Source organism: Saccoglossus kowalevskii, chromosome 11 (assembly GCF_978046115.1).
Source record: "Saccoglossus kowalevskii chromosome 11, keSacKowa6.1, whole genome shotgun sequence".
In the NCBI taxonomy this organism is placed as follows: Eukaryota; Metazoa; Hemichordata; class Enteropneusta; family Harrimaniidae; genus Saccoglossus; species Saccoglossus kowalevskii.
The window spans coordinates 7,696,054-7,720,082 of NC_140651.1; the positions used below are offsets into that span (position 1 = coordinate 7,696,054).

General features: G+C 33.8%; 2 protein-coding genes and 1 long non-coding RNA gene across 3 annotated transcripts; 1 reads left to right on the forward strand and 2 right to left on the reverse strand.

The window, feature by feature from the left end:
- The first annotated feature begins 100 nt into the window (after positions 1-100).
- On the forward strand, positions 101-6,196 carry LOC146736147 (uncharacterized). The gene is made up of 2 exons (XR_014931003.1): positions 101-174; positions 6,090-6,196. It is a non-coding gene; the product is annotated as an uncharacterized LOC146736147 (long non-coding RNA).
- LOC100366731 (uncharacterized) lies at positions 3,300-20,190 on the reverse strand. The gene is made up of 16 exons (XM_078005990.2): positions 19,920-20,190; positions 17,064-17,171; positions 14,407-14,488; positions 13,343-13,394; positions 13,041-13,148; positions 12,618-12,666; positions 12,307-12,365; positions 11,957-12,106; positions 11,261-11,332; positions 10,893-10,949; positions 9,438-9,619; positions 8,947-8,992; positions 8,149-8,217; positions 7,358-7,500; positions 5,943-6,009; positions 3,300-5,709 (listed from the first exon to the last, which is right to left on the reverse strand). Exons 1-16 carry the CDS (start codon positions 19,954-19,956, stop codon positions 5,650-5,652), a joined length of 1,341 nt encoding a protein of 446 aa, XP_077862116.1. The 5' UTR covers positions 19,957-20,190; the 3' UTR covers positions 3,300-5,649.
- Positions 20,191-21,389: 1,199 nt separating this feature from the next.
- LOC102807791 (toll-like receptor 4) lies at positions 21,390-23,951 on the reverse strand. The gene is made up of 2 exons (XM_006825268.1): positions 22,951-23,951; positions 21,390-21,909 (listed from the first exon to the last, which is right to left on the reverse strand). Exons 1-2 carry the CDS (start codon positions 23,949-23,951, stop codon positions 21,390-21,392), a joined length of 1,521 nt encoding a protein of 506 aa, XP_006825331.1.
- Between the last annotated feature and the right edge of the window lie 78 nt (positions 23,952-24,029).

Consider the following 24,029-nt stretch of genomic DNA (forward strand, 5'->3'; position numbering starts at 1 on the left):
GAAATCCGGAATTCTGGTCGGAATCCGAAATTGCGGCCGGAATTCGGTTTCAAGTTGGGTACAGAATACTTGGCAGGAATGCAATGTTGTCAACTAGTTTAGAGCGCCGCAAATATCCCTTCCTATAAGATACCTTATAATTACCTGCATTAGAGTGAAGTAGCGATCAGTGAGGTATGTAACTACGGTGAAACTAGGGAACGCTGCCTAAATCAAACGCCGGATAATTCGAAGCTAATGAACTGTAATTTAAAATAAGCATAACTCTTCTAAATTTTAGTCAATTTAATACAAAACTGAACAAACTGCCTCAATTAATGTAGATTGCTTTTATTACTACATGTGTCATGTCTGCCTCAATGAATGTAGATTGCAGTTATTACCACAGGTGTTATGTCTGTCCCAATGAATGTAGATTGCTGTCATTACTACAGGTGTTATGTCTGCTTCAATGAATGTAGATTGCAGTTATTACTACACATGTCATGTCTGTCTCAATGAATGTAGATTGCTGTTATTACTACAGGTGTCATGTCTGCTTCAATGAATGTAGATTGCAGTTATTACTACACATGTCATGTCTGTCTCAATGAATGTAGACTGCTGTTATTACTATAGGTGTCAGGTCTGCCTCAATGAAAGTAGATTGCAGTTATTACTACACATGTCATGTCTGTCTCAATGAATGTAGATTGCTGTTATTACTACAGGTGTCAGGTCTGCCTCAATGAAAGTAGATTGCTGTTATTACTACAGGTGTCATGTCTGCCTCAATGAATGTAGATTGCTGTCATTACTACAGGTGTCACGTCTGTCTCAATGAATGTAGATTGCTGTCATTACTACATGTGTCATGTCTGCCTCAATTAAAGTAGATTGCTGTTATTACTACATGTGTCAGGTCTGCCTCAATGAAAGTAGATTGCAGTTATTACTACATGTGTCAGGTCTATCTCAATGAATGTAGATTGCTGTTATTACTACAGGTGTCAGGTCTGCCTCAATGAAAGTAGATTGCTGTTATTACTACAGGTGTCAGGTCTGCCTCAATGAAAGTAGATTGCAGTTATTACTACATGTGTCAGGTCTGTCTCAATGAATGTAGATTGCTGTTATTACTACATGTGTCAGGTCTGCCTCAATGAAAGTAGATTGCAGTTATTACTACACATGTCATGTCTGTCTCAATGAATGTAGATTGCTGTTATTACTACAGGTGTCAGGTCTGCCTCAATGAAAGTAGATTGCTGTTATTACTACAGGTGTCATGTCTGCTTCAATGAATGTAGATTGCAGTTATTACTACACATGTCAGGTCTGCCTCAATGAAAGTAGATTGCTGTTATTACTACAGGTTTCATGTCTGCCTCAATGAAAGCAGATTGCTGTTATTACTACATGTGTCAGGTCTGCCTAAATTAATGTAGATTGCTGTTATTACTACATGTGTCAGGTCAGCTTCAATGAATGAAGATTGCTGCCATTACTACAGGTGTCATGTCTGCCTCAATGAATGTAGACTGCTGTCATTTCGGCAGGTGTCATGTCTGCCTCAATGAATGTAGATTGCTGCCATTACTACAGGTGTTATGTTTGTCTCAATGAATGTAGATTGCTGTAATTTCGACAGGTGTCAAGTCTGCCTCAATGAATATAGATTGCTGTCATTACTACAGGTGTCATGTCAGCCTCAATGAATGTAGATTGCTGTCATTACTACAGGTGTCAGGTTTGCCTCAATGAATGTAGATTGCTGTCATTTCGGCAGGTGTCAGGTCTGTCTCAATGAATGTAGATTGCTGTTATTACTACAGATGTCAGGTCTGCCTCAATGAAAGTAGATTGCTGTTATTACTACAGGTGTCAGGTCTGCCTCAATGAAAGTAGATTGCAGTTATTACTATATGTGTCAGGTCTGTCTCAATGAATGTAGATTGCTGTTATTACTACATGTGTCAGGTCTGCCTCAATGAAAGTAGATTGCAGTTATTACTACACATGTCATGTCTGTCTCAATGAATGTAGATTGCTGTTATTACTACAGGTGTCAGGTCTGCCTCAATGAAAGTAGATTGCTGTTATTACTACAGGTGTCATGTCTGCTTCAATGAATGTAGATTGCAGTTATTACTACACATGTCAGGTATGCCTCAATGAAAGTAGATTGCTGTTATTACTACAGGTTTCATGTCTGCCTCAATGAAAGTAGATTGCTGTTATTACTACATGTGTCAGGTCAGCTTCAATGAATGAAGATTGCTGCCATTACTACAGGTGTCATGTCTGCCTCAAAGAATGTAGACTGCTGTCATTTCGGCAGGTGTCATGTCTGCCTCAATGAATGTAGATTGATGCCATTACTACAGGTGTTATGTTTGTCTCAATGAATGTAGATTGCTGTTAATTCGACAGGTGTCATGTCTGTCTCAATGAATGTAGATTGCTGTTATTACTACAGGTGTCAGGTCTGCCTCAATGAAAGTAGATTGCTGTTATTACTACAGGTGTCAGGTCTGCCTCAATGAAAGTAGATTGCTGTTATTACTACAGGTTTCATGTCTGCCTCAATGAAAGTAGATTGCTGTTATTACTACATGTGTCAGGTCAGCTTCAATGAATGAAGATTGCTGCCATTACTACAGGTGTCATGTCTGCCTCAAAGAATGTAGACTGCTGTCATTTCGGCAGGTGTCATGTCTGCCTCAATGAATGTAGATTGATGCCATTACTACAGGTGTTATGTTTGTCTCAATGAATGTAGATTGCTGTTAATTCGACAGGTGTCATGTCTGTCTCAATGAATGTAGATTGCTGTTATTACTACAGGTGTCAGGTCTGCCTCAATGAAAGTAGATTGCTGTTATTACTACAGGTGTCATGTCTGCTTCAATGAATGTAGATTGCAGTTATTACTACACATGTCAGGTCTGCCTCAATGAAAGTAGATTGCTGTCATTACTACAGGTGTCATGTCAGCCTCAATGAATGTAGATTGCTGCCATTACTACAGGTGTTATGTCTGTCTCAATGAATGTAGATTGCTGTCATTATGACATGTGTAATTTCTTTAGATATGAACACACTGACACCATACCTACTGTGTCACTGAAAGAATGAATAAAATAATTTTGTTAGGCCAAGACATGAAGATCAATACTAATGAGTGATTCAATTGATTAATTTGGTAACCCATATCATTATAACATACATAAATGAAACAAAAGATGAACCACACTTCAGTATGTTTGCCCCAAATATGTTTTAATATGTTTTGCATTGAAATAAAAAACAAAACAATCTCAAACATTGATATATTTATTGAAAACCACTGACAATAATTATAATAAAACTTCTTTGCAAATTAATAATTAATAAAAACCCAACATACACAATCCATATTTATATTATACTATATATATATATTATTCTTTGTTGTGATACCCTGATAGAAATATTTATATAAGTTATTATAATTATGTTGACTCTTGATTTTGACATAAACTTGGCCTTACCCGAAATATAAAAATGAACAGCCTTTAAGATTTGTGCAGATGACTGATAGAAATATGAGTTAAATATAGATAGATAGAAATTGAAACATAGATAGATAGAAATTGAAACATAGATACATACAATTTAAACATACACAGGAATTTAAACATAGATACATAGAAATTGAAACATAGATACATGGAAATTGGAAAATAGATTTATAGAAATTGAAACATAGATATATAGAAATTGAAACATAGATATATAGAAATTGAAACATAGATACATACAATTATAGATAGATAGATAGACAGATAGACAGATAGACAGATAGATAGATAGATAGACAGACAGACAGACAGACAGACAGACAGACAGACAGACAGACAGACAGACACAGATAGATAGACAGATAGATAGAAATTTAAATATAGGTACATAGAAATCTAAACATAAATTGATAGATAGAGATAGAAATTTAAACATAGATACATACAATCTAAACATAGATACATATGAATTTAAACATAGATACATAGAAATCTAAACATAGATGCATGGAAATTTGAACATAGATACATTATATATAGAATCTAAACATAGATACATAGAATCTAAACACATAGAAATTTGAACATATATACAAAATATCTACAATCTAAACATAGATACACAGAAATCTAAACATAGATGAACAGAAATCTAAACATAGATACACAGAAATCTATTGCAACTGTCATGTAGTTTTAACATTCAAATTTGGCTAGATATGTAATAAAAGAAATTGAATTTTTTAAAATTGAAAATAGGGTTGACAATACTTGTATCTAACTACATACAATGTACTTGTAATAAGTTATATAATAACATACTAAAGCTTTGTTCACATGTGTTAAAAACGAAGGGCTAGATTGCTTTGTAAATATTCCTCATCAGTCTGCATTATGTTCATACATTACAGAGGTTTATTTGTACATATTTGTACATATTTTTTATTAGACGCATAAAATCCTTAAGAAAGGATAAAAAGGGTCTTACAGAAAAAAATTAAAAAAAAAAAAAAAAAAAAAAAACTACAATCTAAAAAAGAAAACAAAAAATAAAAACTTTTCTAAATAAAAAAAAAACAAGTCAAAAACAAAAAAATACAATTTGCAGCCAATGGTGAATACAGAATATAGAATGAACACAAAATGTGGCCTAATACACTGATAGTTGTTGCTGTTTTGTTCCATAGCTGTTTTTTAAGAAGACAGCTAAGGCTGGTGCTAGAGTATGGTTTGCCATAATCAAAATGAATTTATTCTGACTATTTTCTTTATCGAAATTTGGAATTTTATTTTGTGCAGTCAGGAATAATTTGTCCCTATGGTGACTGTAAGCTGGACATTTCATTACAAAATGTTGCTCATCCTCAACTATATTTTGGCTGCACATATATTCAACTTGACATTTCTACCTTGTTACCTATTAATGAGACACCACAAGAGGAAGTTGTTTTAACCTTGGATCTTGTTCACACATGTCTCATCTTCGGATTAAATACAGAACTTTAGGTCAAACCATAGACTCTCCCTGGCGGCCATGTTTGGCTTATGGAACAAGAGAAGATGTAACAGTGATGTTGACATAGCTTTATTGTCAGTTTCACTAAGGTGTTATTTGGGTAGAGGATTATAACTAAGGTTACATGAAAGGGATACCCACAGTAGCATGTCCCTGTTCTCTAAGGTCTATGGTCGAACCAACCCTCTGCCTCTGAGCTAGACTAGCCGAGATCAACATTGCGTTAAAATTTTCACATACTGTAGAATGCGTTATTTTCGCTTGGAATTTATTGTCGCTATTTTCGCTGGAAGGATGATTCCATGAAAATAAAATCCAGCGAATATACTTTTTTTCTCATATTTCACATTAAACTCATCAAAAATCAGTGAAAATAAATTCCATACAAAACGCCCAAAAAGCCTTTTCAGCAAAAATTAATTCCAGCAAAAATAAAGTATTTCACAGTACATGTTTTTCAACTGTGGGTTAAAATTAACTCAGGATCACCCTCCATGTTTACACACATGAAAACAGTGTATAAAGTCTTTTTGAAGTAAAAAGTTGAATTAAAGTCAGCATTGGACCCAAGATGAAGCAGGCTTCTTTATATCAAACAAACCATGTTGTTCTACCAAAACCTTGAGCTATGCTGCATAATATGATTTTTGCCTGAAATAAACATAAACAAATGGTTAAATATTGGTGGCCAGATTGCATTGTGATTATATATCATGAGTACCAATCTCCACAGATATGATGGCATAGTCACTGTCAGTTATTATACCAATAAATAAATCAAAACCGGTTTTCTAATTATAACAATTACCCACACCACGATTTAGAACACTTTTATTCCACACATTAATAATGGATTGACCAACCTCTTACATATTCATACTTACCTCTTCCTCAGTTTGAGATTTAAAAACATAACATACAAATGATTTAGAAATAGTACATGTTGTGTCCCTGTGAAAAAAAAAATCAGTTAGATATTTTTTTTCTAATCATACTGTTTTCCAAGCATTAACATCCTTATTTCTTTACAGCATGGTACAAAGATGCCTATGACCTCACTTACAATATGTACTACACTAGTAGTGTTCCCATGACTACGGGTTCACAAGTAGCTGCTGCTAGTGAAGGAAAACATTTGGTAAGATTTTGTAAGTGGTAATGAATATAATAAAATCTTGGGAAGGGGCTGAAAGAGTTATTGCCAATTCACATATGCCTGGCGACAATTATTTTTTCATAGAAATTAGTTTTCCTTCACTTCATTATCCATCAATCTTAGTCAGCAATATACTCCATTTCCTTCATCTTACTCATCACTTACCCAGCAATATACTCCATTTCCCACGTCTTATTCATCACACACCCAGCAATATACTCCACTACCCACATCTTACTCATCACTTACCCAGCAATATACTCCATTTCCCACATCTTACTCATCACTTACCCAGCAATATACTCCACTGCCCACATCTTACTCATTACTTACTCAGCAATATACTCCATTTCCCACATCTCACTCATCACTTACCCAGCAATATACTCCACTGCCCACATCTTACTCATCACTTACCCAGCAATATACTCCACTGCCCACATCTTACTCATCACTTACCCAGCAATATACATGTACTCTACTGCCCACATCTTATTCATCACTTACCCAGCAATATACTCCACTGCCCACATCTTATTCATCACTTACCCAGCAATATACTAGTACTCCACTGCCCACATCTTATTCATCACTTACCCAGCAATATACTCCACTGCCCACATCTTACTCATCACTTACCCAGCAATATACTCCACTGCCCACATCTTATTCATCACTTACCCAGCAATATACTCCACTGCCCACATCTTATTCATCACACACCCAGCAATATACTCCACTGCCCACATCTTACTCATCACTTACCCAGCAATATACTCCACTGCCCACATCTTATTCATCACTTACCCAGCAATATACTCCACTGCCCACATCTTACTCATCACTTACCCAGCAATATACTCCACTGCCCACATTTTATTCATCACACACCCAGCAATATACTCCACTGTCCACATCTTACTCATCACTTACCCAGCAATATACTCCACTGCCCACATCTTATTCATCACTTACCCAGCAATATACTCCACTGCCCACATCTTATTCATCACTTACCCAGCAATATACTCCACTGCCCACATCTTATTCATCACACACCCAGCAATATACTCCACTACCCACATCTTATTTATCACTTACCCAGCAATATACTCCACTGCCCACATCTTATTCATCACTTACCCAGCAATATAGGCAAAGTAAGTCAGTGCATCTGTTCTCCTACCACATGAAGATATCTCAGTGTAGGAATGCTTCAATTCAGTATTTCGTGTCTCTAGATTTTTAATTATAATATCTGTTTCAGCTAATTCTAGCCAAACATCCTGTAAACATAAACAAATATTCAAAACATACATACATGTAATATATGTGAGAATTGAGCAGAAATGTTTCAGGTTGTTTGCGGAGTGTGATAGATTAAGTCACCAAATATGACAACAGAATCAACAATCATCAAAAAGAATAGTGCTAAGAATTTGGCTAAGTTTACATGTGAGAACAAAAAAAGATGTAAATATCATGGAAATCAAATAAAATTGTCAGACACATGGTTTTTACTTTGTACTGAACATGAAATAAATCATTCAAAAACAGAAATTGATACGGATGCTTGAAAAATACAACAAAGCGGCCCTGTAAAATTGAATCAAATCACAAATAATGTTCAAGCACGTCTGTGAAAAGTGACATTTATACACATAGAAAGAAACCAAAATAAAAGTCCTCGTTTAGAAACTTTGTTAGAATTAAAACCAATATCAAAAGATTAAGTAATGGGTCATTACTAGGATGATGTAAAATATGCAGAAAAACAGTTCATGTACATTGAAGTATCCTCATGATAACATTACCGGTATATATTCACATCTCCCTGATTCTAATTAATTTGAGTATAAAGGTGTTCTCGCTATTAACTTTGTTTCAAAACATGACCATCTTGGAAATACAGTGTACAAAATTCTTAATATTACCTTTGGATTTATTTCTTTTTGTTTGATAACTGAGTTAATAGATCCTTCTATTAGATTTACACCACCTTCCTGTAAGACAATTACACACAGAAAATACATCAACTATTGATAAACAAGTCATTTTCAGTAGTCGCAGTTTATATTAAAGATGTGAGATATATATGTGACCTAAAGTGTGATGTATATGTGAAGTTTTAGACATCTTGATTCAGATCATAAAAATAATGCATGTGCATATGTATCATATAATGTTTGATGTATGTGTGAAGTTTAAATTGAGCAGTCCAGGCATGTCAAATATATGTAATGTGTACTGATGAACATGGGCACACATGGACACATACATGGATGTATGCACGCACAGACATCAATCCACAAGTCTCAGTGTTTCGAACTTGGCCAAGGCATGCTAATATATAAGGTTATTGTTTTTTGTTTTGACAAAAATGACTATAGATCAAAGAAACAAAAACAAATTAACAAGCTCATGCATACTTTTGGATTTTGTCTTTGAAACATCTTTGAACAAAATCTGTCCAGGCATGTTCGAGAAATGTGAAATCAGACAACCGGATGGATGAAAAGAACCCAAAAACATAAACAAAGTTTTTTGTTTTGTTTTATATATTTTTGTCAATCTGCACATATGTGAACAAAATATTGATCAGACCGACATTACCTCCTGTTTTCGTTGTTTGAAAAAAAAACACTTTCCAGTGGCACCAACCAAAAACATTTTTTCCCCTAAATTCCCTGTTTCAGATTTGACTGAAATATTCATCTGTCACAACAACTTACCTTTCCAACATGTACCTTATCTATATATTTTACTCTGTAACCAGCACTGTAAAATAACAAAAATTTGTGCAATGCAAGATGTACTTTTCCATGTGGCTAAATACAACATTTTACGACATGAGTTTTTACTCAAATTGAACGAGAGTAATGAGGTTATCATTAAATTCTATCAAAATTAATTTATAATCATTTTATTTCTTATATATAACACTACATGAACAATATTAATCTTAAGGTCTTTGCATAGAATATATGACAAACATTAACAGTTCCCAAACAATACAATTATTTACCTACCGGTAGTATACAATTAGAGCACATGAAAAACAAAAGAAACTCAGTAGATGATTGTAGAGGGCACTATGTTAAGAAATTCTTACAAACAGCATATGGCTTTCCGTACTATTAAATTTGGCAACAATCTCGAGACAAGATGAAGTTATTATCTGCAGAATATACAACTGTTTTATAATAACAAAAACTAAATATACCTTCCTTCTGGACTAGAAATAGGAACCTCATCTAGAGCGTCTCTTGGCAGCTGTGCATGTGAGGGAATTTTTTTCTTTATTGGTTCTCTCTCCTTAGGCTCTTTAAAGTTTGCATATTCTTTACGCAACACTGCAAGTCTTTCATGTATTGGGGAAAATATTTTACCATTTAACAGATGACACTATTAAAAAAAGAAAAGTATAATAACAGACTTTAAAAATGCAGGACAGAAAAAAACATTGTATAACTATAAGCCGCTTCATGGCTACAAAATTTGCAATTTTATTGCAAGATTTACATTTAATTCGATTGCAGAATCTTATATATGTTAGTGTGATGTATGTTTGAATCAATGGATAGTCAAGTCAAACCAATGCACACGAGACATTGTATTAAGGCAGCAGCAGGGAGAAAAAGAGGTAAAAATTAATCTGTAATTCAGACATTCTTGTAAACCTATTAAGTATGCGACCTATACATCATCTGAAAGCTTAGATATAAGAGAATACAGTAGTGCATATGCCATATCGATGTTAGCCTTGATAACTATTAAAAACATCAATTTTTAACACTTTCAATGAAGCGTGTGAATTGTTTGGGATGTTGCTGTAGTCTGACATTTGACATTCGTTTTATTCAACAACAATCCATTGGCTTTAATTAGAAAACTAATTTAAAAGCATCGATAAATCAAATAAACCTTTGAAACAATTAACTCCTGTGTGTCACAAAAATATAAATGGTCATATGATAAGTTAGCCACATCTCTTGTCTAATGCTTTCATTACAGCATCAGTTAAATGTGCCTAAAATAGTTGTGCTTAATATTAAAATTATGCAATGAGATCACAAGCCCATATATAGTCATATTTCTTGTGCATATAATTTACAATAGTGATAAAGATAAAAAAAAATAGGCATAATAATTAGGTCACATAACCTGATTAATGCAAATTAATATGTATGGATTTCAATCTTAAAGTAATCATGTATATGGATTATCCAAGTTGATGGATGTTAGGTATTAAATTAGTATGCACAACATCAAACTAAACATCTACGGGGTACGTGATGTTATCCCAGACCACTACTGTACCTAGGTTCATTGATATCTGCAGAGTATTTGTTGAGATTTCAGTAGAAAAACTTAAAATTGAAAAAACTATTATGCATGTTGGGTAGAGTCAACTAATCAAGATACATGTACAATAAAAAGCACCTACGAAATTGACAAACAGATACCTCAAACAAATATCGATATTGCATACACTAGCGTATTCACCTATATCTTAGCTTTCAGATGATATATAGGTTGTTGTAGTAGTATGCTCAGTAACTTTTTGAAAATGTCTGAATTACAGATAAATTCTTAATATGTTTAACCCTGGTTGCTACTTTAAGGTCAATCCTAATTGGATGTCATCACAATGTGCAATGATTGTCAAAAAGTTTACCTTAACGACAGAAATATAAATTGGCCAACCTTCATGATCACACATCAGTTTAGATATCTATAAATAAACACATCACCAATTTAGTAAAACAATCATTGTATGAAATGAAATGTGTGTAGCAGTTACAGTTACAAATAGCAGTTACAAATAAGCACTGTGGAGCAAGCAGTGTTCGACCTTCGAACCCCATTTTTGCTTCCATACATGTACTTGATCATATTTATAGCGAATCACTTTCTTCATGAGTTTTTTGCAATTGCTGTGAACTCAATTATTCCAACAGCTATTCTAGCACTTCATGTAGATATAATACAACTGATCAGAGAGAGAGTGGCGTTTACCACTTTATCAGTTTAGATTTCCCTTACCTTGCCTTTACTAGCTCCATACATACTTTCACCAAATAGTTCATCTATTATATCGCCTGGTTCTAATTTATCCTATAATTAAATTAAGAATTATATTGTTAATGAATTAATGAGCCATTTATTTTCCAGAGATCATCAAAAGTGTGTAATTCAAGCAAGTGACAATAATTCACCATGTCTTATACTCAAATCATGTGTGAATGAAATTGATGCCATTAATTCAGTGATTTTGTGTTTTTCAAGACAAAAATTACCAAATTATGACAGTCAAAACAAAATACAGAATAATTTTACAAGATTCAAAAAAGTGAAAGAAAAATTTTGTTCAAAAAGTGTATTATAGGTAATAAAAATAAAATAAAAAGAAAACCATGATGCTAGACTTGGACTCGGGTTTGTTACACTAATTCCCTCAACTTGTTTGAAATGTAGCAAGACACAGTGGTGGGGTAATTAACAGAATTTGTTACTTTTTTTGTAAAATCACAGAAATAATCACTAAACCAGAAGACAGTGTTTATGAACTATGCCGGTCACTTATGTAAGACAAATGAATGGAAACTTCAAGTATGCAGTCAATCAGGAAGTGATTCCATTGAACATCTCAACATCATGAAGTGTACTAAATATACAAGTAGTTTTTGAACACTCATTTTGTTGAAGTCAAGCAAAAAGAAGACTCTAATTTCTACTCACATCTTCACCGGCAACACTACCAGGTTTAACATCTGCCAACATGATTCTATTTTTGATATGTCTGACAATAATACCTAAATCTCGACATGGTACTAATTCATAGTGTTTATACACAGGTATCTGCCATGTTTCATCTAAAAAACTTGCATTCTGGGAATACAACAAGAGAACAGTATTTTATATCAGTCATTGTTAGTGATATGTTTGAATTTGACTAAACTAGATTTTGACTAAACTAGAATTTTTTTTATCAAGGTTGCTTTATAATCATACTCTAGCCAATTACAAATGAATATAACAATCTAACATTAAAGACAATGCAACTGAGTAGAAATTAAATACTACATCACCTTAATATTTAGTTCAAAATCAATGTCCGTTACAAGGAACAGCATTGACATTAACGATTCTGAAAAAAAAACAAGTAACAATATTACATGTGTACATTATCCCTGTGAGTTCTCAAGATTAAGAAATATATAAAGTTTGAACAATCAGAGATATGGCTTTAAAAAATAGAATCACCAAAACAAAATGGCCACCAATCGGCTATTTTGAGTCCATTCTTTGAGCTGGTATTTGAAAATTCACTACTACTGAACTGAACACATTACTTGATATCACAAGATTTTTGTCTTGAAACCCTTTAATTTAAACCAACCTTTTAATAATTCATTTGCTATGATAGAAGTAGATGGATCATACCAGTACTGAAAGCAATAAAACACTTGCTATTAACATGCCAAATACACCATTTATATGACAGTATTTTATTGGATCACAATGGCTTGAGCCAGTTTAAAGTCATGTAAATGCAGTCCTCCTGAGTTGAGTTCGGCTCCAATAAGCACAGAGCCCCAACATATGGCCTTGTGGTCTAAACATAGTTACTAATTTTGTAGTAAATTCAATCCACGGCTCTGTACACAAATAACAAACGAGCACGAGACATGAAACAAACGTGAACAAGGTGCCCTCTTCTGCGGCACACATAATTATCCAATCAAATCTAAAACTACCAGAAATATTTGAATTAATATAATTTTCAACAATCTTTTTCATATCTGCACATCTTGGAACTTACCTCTGTAAGTTTGGGATTTTTTAATAGTTGACTAATTGGCACATTAATAATCTTTTTCATTAATGACAATCTTAGAAAACATCTGCCTTTTCCTTGGTGAGTTCTCACCTGAAATGCAACATGTACATGTATTGATAATAGTTTAACTCAAAGTCTGTGTGCATTTTCCAATGTAGACAGAAGTACTTTACAGAAACAGAAATCTTTTACAGAAAGATCAAGCCCAATTCATTGTAGACATTAGTAGTTCACGGAAACAAAGATCCTGCCAAATCGCTATAGATATGAACAAATTTGGTTACCTTGGAAGAATTTTGACAGGTTTCAAGGGCCAAGGAAAACAGAGGATTTATTCTGAAAAACAAAAATTGAAAAGAGAATTATAATATTATAGTAAAGGTTATGCTTGAAAAATAGGGGAATTCCTTCATTTTATAGGTGTTGTGGGTGCATTTTGCGATGTGTGTGTGTGTGTGTGGGGGGGGGGTCTGTCTTTGTAGCTGTAGTGTAGGTACATGTATGTTGCATACAGGGATACTGTCAATGACATAGCCCCTGTTTTTGTTTGCCTGAATTTAAATTTGAGGATACAAACTTGGAAAGGATGTGAAAGAAAACAACTTTGCATGCATGTGAAACCCATTATATTTTGTCTTTGTACCACACATTTAAACAAAATTGGTCAAACGTATCTGAAAAATAGGAAAGATTGACAAATGAAAAAAAAAATCTGCCAGTTTGAATACAAGCGACCAGAGACATAATGCGTGCATATGGCATATACATGTATGTATAACATTATTTATTATACATCTAGATCTGTCACCGTAACGCCATAAGTTTTAGTGTGCCGTAATTTTGTGGTATCTTACAGGGTATTTTCATACTACCATATAAGAAAATGCGAATTTCAAATATGGAATGATTACGCAAGTAAGCGTCCTCTAATAATAAAAACAAACATGGCTGCCATCAGGGTTTGACTGGACTCCACACAAAGAAGTCCGCTGATTCTGTTCTAAACTTTTGGGATTTTGGCATTCCCATGATGTATCCTTGGAAGGAAAACATGTATAATAATAAGGTTATTATGAGTATACCTCAAAGTATGCACTCAGACAGTACACCTTCGCATCGTTACTCCTGCTCTACTGTCTTTGTGCATACTTTGAGTGAGGTACCCTCGTAATAATCTCATAGTCTTTGTACCAAATTTGAACAAATTCTATCCATGTATGTCACAAAAATTACATTGCAGCTTAAAACACAAGTCCTACCTACATCTGGCAAATGAATAAATTAACCAAATACAAAAATACTTAATTCATGTGTTACTATTATATTGTACCATTCAAAGTCAACTTACTTATCATTCCATGTATAATGAGGTAATGCTTCAATCCAACACCAATAATCTCTTCTAATAAGACCAAATATGGAACCAGGTTCTAAAAACAATATACAATATATGAAAACTTGCTACTGCTTATACGATAAACAGGGTAGATAAAAACTGCTAGAGGGAGCACTGCAGTTCAGCGGAGCCACTAAGTAGGGGAGATAGGGTTTTCCCTACCAGCCTGAGGGTGTGGAGTTTTTGATAATTTTAAGTTAAAATGCAGCATTCTATGCTTCCTTGGGGCCAAAATTACTATCAGACAGGTCACAGTTGAAGACTGTGGTCGCATATGATCCCTGGTCAATCAGAATTTTATGATTGCCAGAGGATCTGCTCCCCAGGGTAAGGGGGTGCATGGCCATGGCATGAGGGTGCTGTGCCGCTGTTTCCTTGTTTAAAAAAAAAACTGGATAAATAAAATATACAATATAGGCAGTCCAATTTTTTTACATTTTGCACTTGCTCATTCGCACTCAAAGTGAAATAATGGTGTTGTTTGCTGCGTATGTTAATAAATGTGTGTCACTCTTGATTAAACAACTTAATAGACAACTTTGTCACAGTAAGTCATAAGGTAGTGCTGACCAGTGAGTGACACTTGTTATAAGACATTTGCATACAGGTTGGCAAACCATATGATGTCACAGTGTGACTTCCTATATATATACAATGTATATATGTACAATGTAGTCTCCACTAAAAATAATATTTTTATTAGATATGGAAGACCAGCCAGCCGCCTTTTGTCTGTATATTACATTTATCGTATATACATAAATATAAACACCCAAATTTTTGGGTGGATTAGGTCAAAACTATTATTAATATTAAATAATGAAACATTATAAAAAACAAACGTTTTTATGACATGAATACAATCAGATATTGAATTTGCTTTCATGTATTGAATTAATATCCTGAAGTTTTCATGGAAAGGTCATTTGGAGTAATATACATTATGTGTGGGAGATCTCAAATTAAATAATTTTGGAATCAACATAATTATTTAAATCATGCAAAGTATATAAAATACATTTGTGTGTCTAAAATTAAGAGGACAGAGCCTGCATATTTTAAATTCACCGTAAGATTATTACAATGCATGTATGCATGCCCCATTTACAGTAGAAAAGAATGTAATCATTGAAAATGTGTTGCAGATTAAAAAGCTGTGGCAATTTTTTTGTTATGTATCAGATTTGAACACAAAGCATGACATGACACAATCACCATACCTTTAAAGTTGTAAAAATCTGATTTGTAAACCAATATGAAGTGTATCATTCCATAATGTATGTACTAGTGACAATTTTGAACAAATTTCGTCCATACACAATACAGGCAAAATCTGTTTTTTGATACATTTTTACCACTAAAATGACCACTATTGGCACATCTTTAATTAATTACATGTAGCAAAATGAACAAATGATATATACATGTAGGTGCAAATTTTGAAAGTGAATGGTCGTACATGTAGGATATTAGAGATATGGCTCCGGAACAACTTTTATTAAAACAAAATGGCTACCAGTCGGCTGTTTTAAATCTGATCTGGGATACAAAATCACATGCATAAAGGCCTCAATATGTTCAATGTATATATTTAGTGTAAATAAAATCCATCAATATACGACAAAGCTCTAGTTTTTTAATGAAAGAAATCTTTGATTTTGATGAATTTTTAGCATGGAAATGACCACCATGAGGTCATCTTGAGTTAGACTGTGAAACTGTTAGACTGTGTGATATGATGTATTTGTGAAGTTTGAATTTAATCAGACAAGGGATACAGGTGCAGAGGAATGAACAGATGCACAAATGTAAAGACACACAGAGATGAAGTTATACATACAAGTCCCCTTTTTCAGACCTCACAAGTACACCCAAATTTTATTTAAAATCAGATGCAAATGAGCTGATTGTATTGTATTGGCTAGGCTAGCACCTCTCTTCTTTCTGTGCATGCTCATGCATAAATTAGAATGCGTTAACACCCTAAATAAAAGTAAAATATGTACAGACGTAAAAAGTTACATGTGCTGGTACAAAGTGTTACCGGTACCTCTGTTAATGTCACCTAAGAATGGATGTAAGGTGAAGCATGCATCGAGGGATGTCACGTTTTACAACCCTTTTTTTTTTACAAAATAATAACGATTTCTGTGCTATGTTTTCCATAAAATTAGAACACAAATTAAAAAGATACAAATTCAAATCTTTTTTAAACACATTTTATAAATTGAATCTGGTGTACGGATTAGTCGAGTCCACAAATTAATAGTTTTTATGGTGTAGATCAAACTACATGCCCTGTATGAGAAAGCTGATCTGTGTTACACTGGGTGTGGATGTTGAAACAATGCTCAGAAAAAAAGTAATCTCCCTAAATTCGAACCACTATCCAAAAAATGACCCAGGGTGATCTGTTAGATAAATATGGTAATACACACAGGATTACAATAGGTTTTATCATAAAAATACCATAAAGTATGCACTGAGGCAGTACAAGACTGCATTTCTACTACACTTTCATCGATATGATCACCATACTGCCTTCATGCAGTCTTTGCAGTATTCTTGTAATAACTTAATAAGAGATAAAGATGACATACGATACTTACGCTTCAGGCCCTTTCGGTAAATTTTTTCCAATGTTTCACAAAAAAGCTGTACTTTTGGGTTACAGTCTTTCATAATCTGTTTCTCATTTTTTAAGCTTAATATAATACCTAAAAACAAATAAACATACTTTATTAATGGCATTTATAAAAACAAAACATTGTATGACAGAAGGAAATCAAGCAATCATATGCTACGCTAAACAGATTTTTTTGGGGGTAACTGGATTTCAACAGATGCTAAACCAATGAAAAATGAAAAAACTTTGTTTTTTCTCATCCAAATGGCAACCAAATCACATGAACAATCAATAATATTTGCAAACTTTAATGAACTTGGATGGTACAAACTAAGACCATGTTCATGTTCACTTTAAATATTAAACCTTCACTTAACCTAATCTCACTGAAATAATAATTAACTCACAACTACGCCAAATGTGCCCTCTATTGTAAGCAGATGCTATGAAGTCACCACTAATTGCTGGGACTCGTTCATATAGTGTTCCTTCTAAACCTAATTCATTTTGTGAGAAGCAAAAGTAGATGAATAATATTTGGAAATTCTCTGTGCACACTGGAATTTTTAAGTGTCAGTAATAGTAATATTTTAGAAAACAAGAAATGGCAAACCATCCCATATACATTAATATGCAATTTTTACTAACGATAATTCATCTTGATATTTTTAGTAAATTAAAAAAAAATCTCAATTTACTGCAACCACTAATGACAGAGAGAGAGAGCATAGTGCATGTGAAATACTTGGTTGATTTAAAATCACTAATTGGTATGTGAAAATTATTATTATTATATAGTTTATATACCTGAGCACTAAATGAATTATTCAATAAAAAAAAAATCAGCTGCTGTCTACTATCAGTCATTTATTACATTTCGCAATGAGGCAATGCTTAGATCGCAACACAAGAAAACGCATAACATTGATTTTCATGCAGCAATTTTTTGGCTTGTTTTTGTGGATTTTGTCTAATATTGAATAACACATTCATAGTAGGTGTGATTCAGGGCAATTCGTTTGAGATGTTACTTGGTTTTACTTTTATAATCAGTTTTCAATTTCATTCACCAGTTGCCCAATACCACTTAGTAAGCAATGAATATATGTCAGTAATCACATATTGGGATCATGACTGTGAAAAAGTGTGCAAAAAGTGCAAAAAGTGTGAAAAAGTGTGAAAAAGTATTATGACACCAGAAGACCAACGATTGTTCCACTAATAATATGATGTGCAGAGTAGCGCATTAACAGCTCCATTTTTTTTTCTTTCTTTTTTTCTCTCATTTTTTTTATTATTATTATTTTACTTATTTATTTCTGGAGATTTTGTTTTTTGTTTGTATGTGTATATATGTATGTGTGTGCACGTATATATACATATATATATATATAGCCTGCATAGAAATGTATATTGGTTAGGATTGGGCCACAGACTAGATTAGTTCGGATGAACTACCTCTGTGGTCTACACCAAGAAATTATTATTATTATTATTATTATTATTATTATTATTATTATTATTATTATTATTATTATTATTATTATAAGATTACTAGAATTGTTATTATTATTGGTGAAATAAATCATATAATATAGTTGTTTGAAATTTTTTTGAAACCAGGAAATGAAATAACAGACATTTACTCCACATTCAATTAATCTTCAAATATTCCCAAAAAACAAAATAATTTTCATTACCATCTTAGTAGTAGTAATTCACACTTACAAGTTTTTACTGTATTCAGTGCATGGCATTTGCATGCCCTTTTTTTTGTCTGATGTTTGGTGTCAAATTTTGATTTTGGAGATGTTGGAAAACAGAAACAATAGACTGTTCAGGAAGGGGGTGTGGCTACAAATTTACTCAAAGATATTTTATTATTTCATTTTCATTTTTTTTTTACAAATGTTCATTTCTAGCCAACAGAAAGCCAAAACATAATTGTGTAGGCATTTCACAGGCATTTTTTTCATGCATTTGTATGCAAAAACAACTGATATTCAAGGTGGCTTTGAGATGAAATCCCCCACATTTATCAGTACCGAATTTGCATAGGGAGAACGCAGCATTCATAAAATAAAGTAATAAACCACCATGACAGTTGGATATTGCACAATTCACTCCATATATACTCAAAGGCCGTGCATTAATGTGCTGATTTGTGCAATACCCCATGTACATATACTGTAAAATGACTAATATTCACTGGGTTTAAATTTCACTGATTTACCATTTCAGGCATATTCAGTGGGTTTTAAATTCACAGTTTCGTCATTTAGATAATGTGTTCTATGCTAAATTTTACATATTCACTGTGTTTTAATTTAGCGCATTTTTTCAGTCAGCGAAATAAGCTAAATTAAAACCCAGTGAATAATTACCCCCTTTACAGTACTGCGAAAGTGGTTTATTTGTAAATTTAACTACGGCTTCTACATAATTAACAACACACTTTTACCCAAATAGCATTCATAACAGCATATTCACACAATTAAAAACTAGTATAATGTAATATTATTCATTACTCCAATTCATTTTTTCTTCTTCTGGATTTATAAATATGCGACAAAAACGTTAAAACAAATTATCAACATTACATTATTAGGTTATTCGTGTTTTTCATATTTTCATTCAGTATAATTTGCACTCTCGTCACTCTATTATATATGTATTATGTAACAGTTTCAGTTACTAGGTGTTTCCATATGCACAAGTCATGTCAGCTGCTGTTTACATCACACAACATAGAAAAAATCCCAGCTCGTGCCACGTTTTGGTTCAATTATTAAAAACAGGTATATGCCTTTGTCATGGAGTATCGTTTTATAAAACTCACCTTTCAATTCCGTCAATAATGGATCTCGAAGTGCCATTTTACCTCCGACTCGACCAAAGAAGTCCGACTGTTCCTGGTTTGATCTTGAGGAAAATACATATGACAACACGTATCTACTAACTGTTGTTATCTACACTCGTGCTAACTGCATGTAGAATTATCAACTGATAGATATACGGGTCATACTGCACGGTAGCAATAACGATTATAATATTTACTACAGAACGGTAATCCCAGCTCGGAACCGGAACCGGAATGATCCGTTGGCTCAATTTTTGTCAGCGGGCCACCACAGGGGGCGCTCTTCGTAAAGACGTGATGTAAATCGGGAAAGATTTGGTTTGAATGTTTTACTTGTTACGTACATAATATAATAGTTTAGAATCTTCCAAAAAATCTGTATATACATCTTTATTATACATATCCAGTAATTAGATATATTATAAATCCTACACCAATGTATCTGATGCTACCAGGTTGTGTAAATCTTACTATTTCGTAAGTTGGTTTAGAATTATAATTCAACAACAACTCTTCATTAATAATCTTTTCAAAATTACAGAAAGATAATTAACGATGTGCAATCAATGACATTTGCAGATTAAAGAAACAACACATTAATTGATAGTTAGTTTTTATTTCTTCATTGAAAAATCTCTATACTATCCCAACTCTCTGTAATACTCATTGATAACCTAGTGTATTGTCAAGATATGGGTGTATCTACATTAATTTATATATGTTTTGCATGTGTCATATTCGGGGTGGGGGCAAGACTGGTTCAGTATGAGAACGGGGACTCGATGTGCTCCGGGTTTTTGCATTGAATTTCCATTATGATAGGAAGATGGTCACACGGCCCAGTCACGCACACGTAGTCCCAAATATGGACTATGGTTTTTGTGACAACACTACTACGTGTCAGCACTCAAACAAACTCTGTATTATGACAGGCGGGAATTTATTGATAAAGGTATGCTTCAATCCCAAGATGTTAGTGTGTTCATGTCTGTGTTTGGTATATTGACGGCCAGTGAAAAAATATAAAATTTTCGAAAATATTATCATTCTTTCAAGGTGAATGAATTTCATTTCTATGCAGGGAACAATAATAACGTAACTAGTATTTTATAAAGCACAGAATGTATAATATTGATCGCTGGTGGCGCTGTTGATTGCGTTGCAATACGTTGATGGTAACATGGAAGGAAGAATGATAACGGGAAGAAAATGACATGAATTAAAAAGCGCAGAACCGATGAGTCTTGCTTGCCAAACACGTTATAATTGTGTAAATGTATTGTGTAAATAGACGTGTGAAACAGTAAAACAAACATGAAAAAATAACAACACTCGTGATATCTTTAATTCTGTTATTCAGATATAGTTCTGGTGAATGAAACTCGTGAAAAAAATACAACAGAGAGAATTCCGCCAGATTCATAAGTCCACAGACGACCAATGTTGATTTCACACAATATTGTGCTGTCTACATTTCAGTGCCGAGTCAAGTTTACTCCAGAATAACAGTTCTCCATGTTTGTTGTCACTCCATTCAATATGATTACCTTTTCGCATTAAATATTTCAACAATCCTGGCATATCACCGGTTGGGACATTCTCTTTCATGATTAAAATGGCTAAATCTCGGTGTTCATCAAACATCTGCTGTCGTACCATCTCAAGTTCAAAGTAACACCACTCACTTTCAACAAACGATTTGGTTAAGATGAACGCCGTTTTACGACTTTTCTGCACAGCGTCAATAATATTATCTGCGATTGTCTCCCCTACAATAAAATCGCGATAATCTAAACACAATTTATAATTATATGGTGGATTTTCCAGAGTTGGGTGTAGGACCTTTGAAACCCACTCTTCGTCTTTACTGGAATGCGAGAGGAAAACGTCATATTCGTATTCGTCATCGTCACCGTCAACCAAAGGCTGATAACCCAATAGCCTCGCTTTCACTAGATGAAGGGAATATCTGCAATTAGATAAAACCATAATGCAATCAATCAACTAAGCAACTTCTCTATTTACACATTTGTAAGATGCGCTTTGCATTCAATTCACCAAGGGTGTTCAATCGAGTTTTGGAGCAATTTACTGTTCTGTATAATCCCTGGTTTGTATCATCTGTACATCTATAAGGGTCGGCAAGGGGTATTTTCGTATGCTGTAATCTATTGTTTTTTTCGTAATCATGTGAATTAAATAAATAAAAAAATGCAAATTCGTAGCTATGGGCAAGCTATTTTACTTAAGCGTATAAAGCACTTTCCACAATAAATGTCGTAATTCTTACGCAATTTCCAATTTTGATTCGTATGCTGTAATCTATTGTTTTTTCGTAATCATGTGAATTAAATAAATAAAAAAAATGCAAATTCGTAGCTATGGGCAAGCTATTTTACTCAAGCGTATAAAGCACTTTCCATAATAAATGTCGTAATTCTTACGCAATTTCCAATTTTGCTTCTTAAATACAAATTATCAAATATATTATAAAAATATAAAATGAAATTTGCTTCATCTGTAAAGTGTAAAAATCCTATTTTTTACTGTTAATTGAACATTTCATTTTATTTCCTGTATACACGTAAAATGTCTTTTTATATTCCCTGTAACCTGTACAACCCCCCTGCCCCTCTTCATCTGCTGCATGTAAAGCCAACTTAAATCATCTCTACACCTTTATAAAACATGTAAAAACAAAGCAAACACCGTAACACTAAACAAATTATGATATTTCACGTTGACCCAATTTATACCGCTCCAGGTGGATGCAAACTTACGGGAAATACTATTAGTAATGGAAGAATCGCTAGGACATGTATCAATAGGGTAATACCATATAAACACAATTCAAACCATACCCCAAACATTTTTTTTATTAGTAAATATATTAGTTTTACTCAATAAGGGCTGAACCAACAATAATCTAAACGGGAGGGATTTGACATCACGCCAACACCAATCGTCCACAATTGTACACGTGCATGATATTGAGAGAAAGAGAGTCTACCTGATTCTCCACCTGTTCTTTCCCATTGCAATTAAAACGCTGATAAGAAGCAACCCAGATACAGATAGAACGATGATCTTGATATATGGGAATCCACACTCCAGCGTATCTGGGTTAAAATCAACGATTCTGTACCCAGACAAGCACATAGTATCATTAACAGACACCAGTACATTCACAGTTGAAACCCAATTACGGAACCAGATTAAATCGCAGTTACACTCAATTGGGTTGTTATAGAGATGGAGACTCGTCAAATTCGTGTCTTTCTGAAAGCCAATTTCGGAAGAAATCGTTGATAGTCTGTTATGAGCAAAATTTAACTCTGTCACTTGTGTCGATCCACCAAGCAAATTACCGGGGAGAGTCTTGATTTCGTTTGTCTGAAACATCGCTCGTTTTAATTTTGGTAGATCTCGCATTATGTCATCCGGCAACTCCGTTAGCTTATTCTGGTGCAGAAGAATTGTCTCAAGCTGGACGTTATTGGCAAACGTCCCACCAGGAAGTGATTTTATTATATTGGACTCTAACTGTATTTTAACCAGCTTGCTTAATGGAAGAAACCACTCACGTCTCACTTGATTAATTCCCCTTTGCACACTGAGATCTAATAACTGCAAGGAACTTAAACCTTGGAAGGCATCCAATTCTACAAGATTCCAGACGAGATTATTGCCGTGCAGATACAACTTCAGCAATCTGCCGAGTTTGGAAAACGTTCCGTTCTTAATACCAGATATTCCGGCTGACTGCAGATATAATAATACAGTCTCCGACGGCACTCGTGAAACTAGTTCCTTTAAGTCACTGACTGACTTGAGATTGTAGACGAGCTTCAAGTTACCCCACGATTCGTAAGAAAACGCACAAAACTCGCAGCTGAAACCTTCAGGACACGTGATATTTGTAGCTGACACGCAGCGTGTTTCTCCCCGCGATGATAGTAAAATTGTGAAGAAAACGTTCAATATCGGCGTCCAGAAAAACTTCCAGGTCATGTCGACGTGATCACAAAAGTTCCTTGTATGAATGCCCTATTTAATGAGTGTAGATGTTCAGGGATGGACCATTTAGAA

Excerpts from the sequence above, each read along its gene's own strand:
- LOC100366731 (XM_078005990.2), bottom strand. The coding sequence starts at position 19,956 with ATGGCACTTCGAGATCCATTATTGACGGAATTGAAAG. Across the intron at positions 13,395-14,406 it reads CATTATACATGGAATGATAA|AATAAATCCTCTGTTTTCCT; the intron begins GTAAGTTGACTT and ends TTTGTTTTTCAG. Across the intron at positions 12,107-12,306 it reads ATTTTGAACTAAATATTAAG|AATGCAAGTTTTTTAGATGA; the intron begins GTGATGTAGTAT and ends TTGTATTCCCAG.
- LOC102807791 (XM_006825268.1), bottom strand. The coding sequence starts at position 23,951 with ATGACCTGGAAGTTTTTCTGGACGCCGATATTGAACGTTTTCTTCACA. Across the intron at positions 21,910-22,950 it reads AAGAACAGGTGGAGAATCAG|ATATTCCCTTCATCTAGTGA; the intron begins GTAGACTCTCTT and ends ATCTAATTGCAG.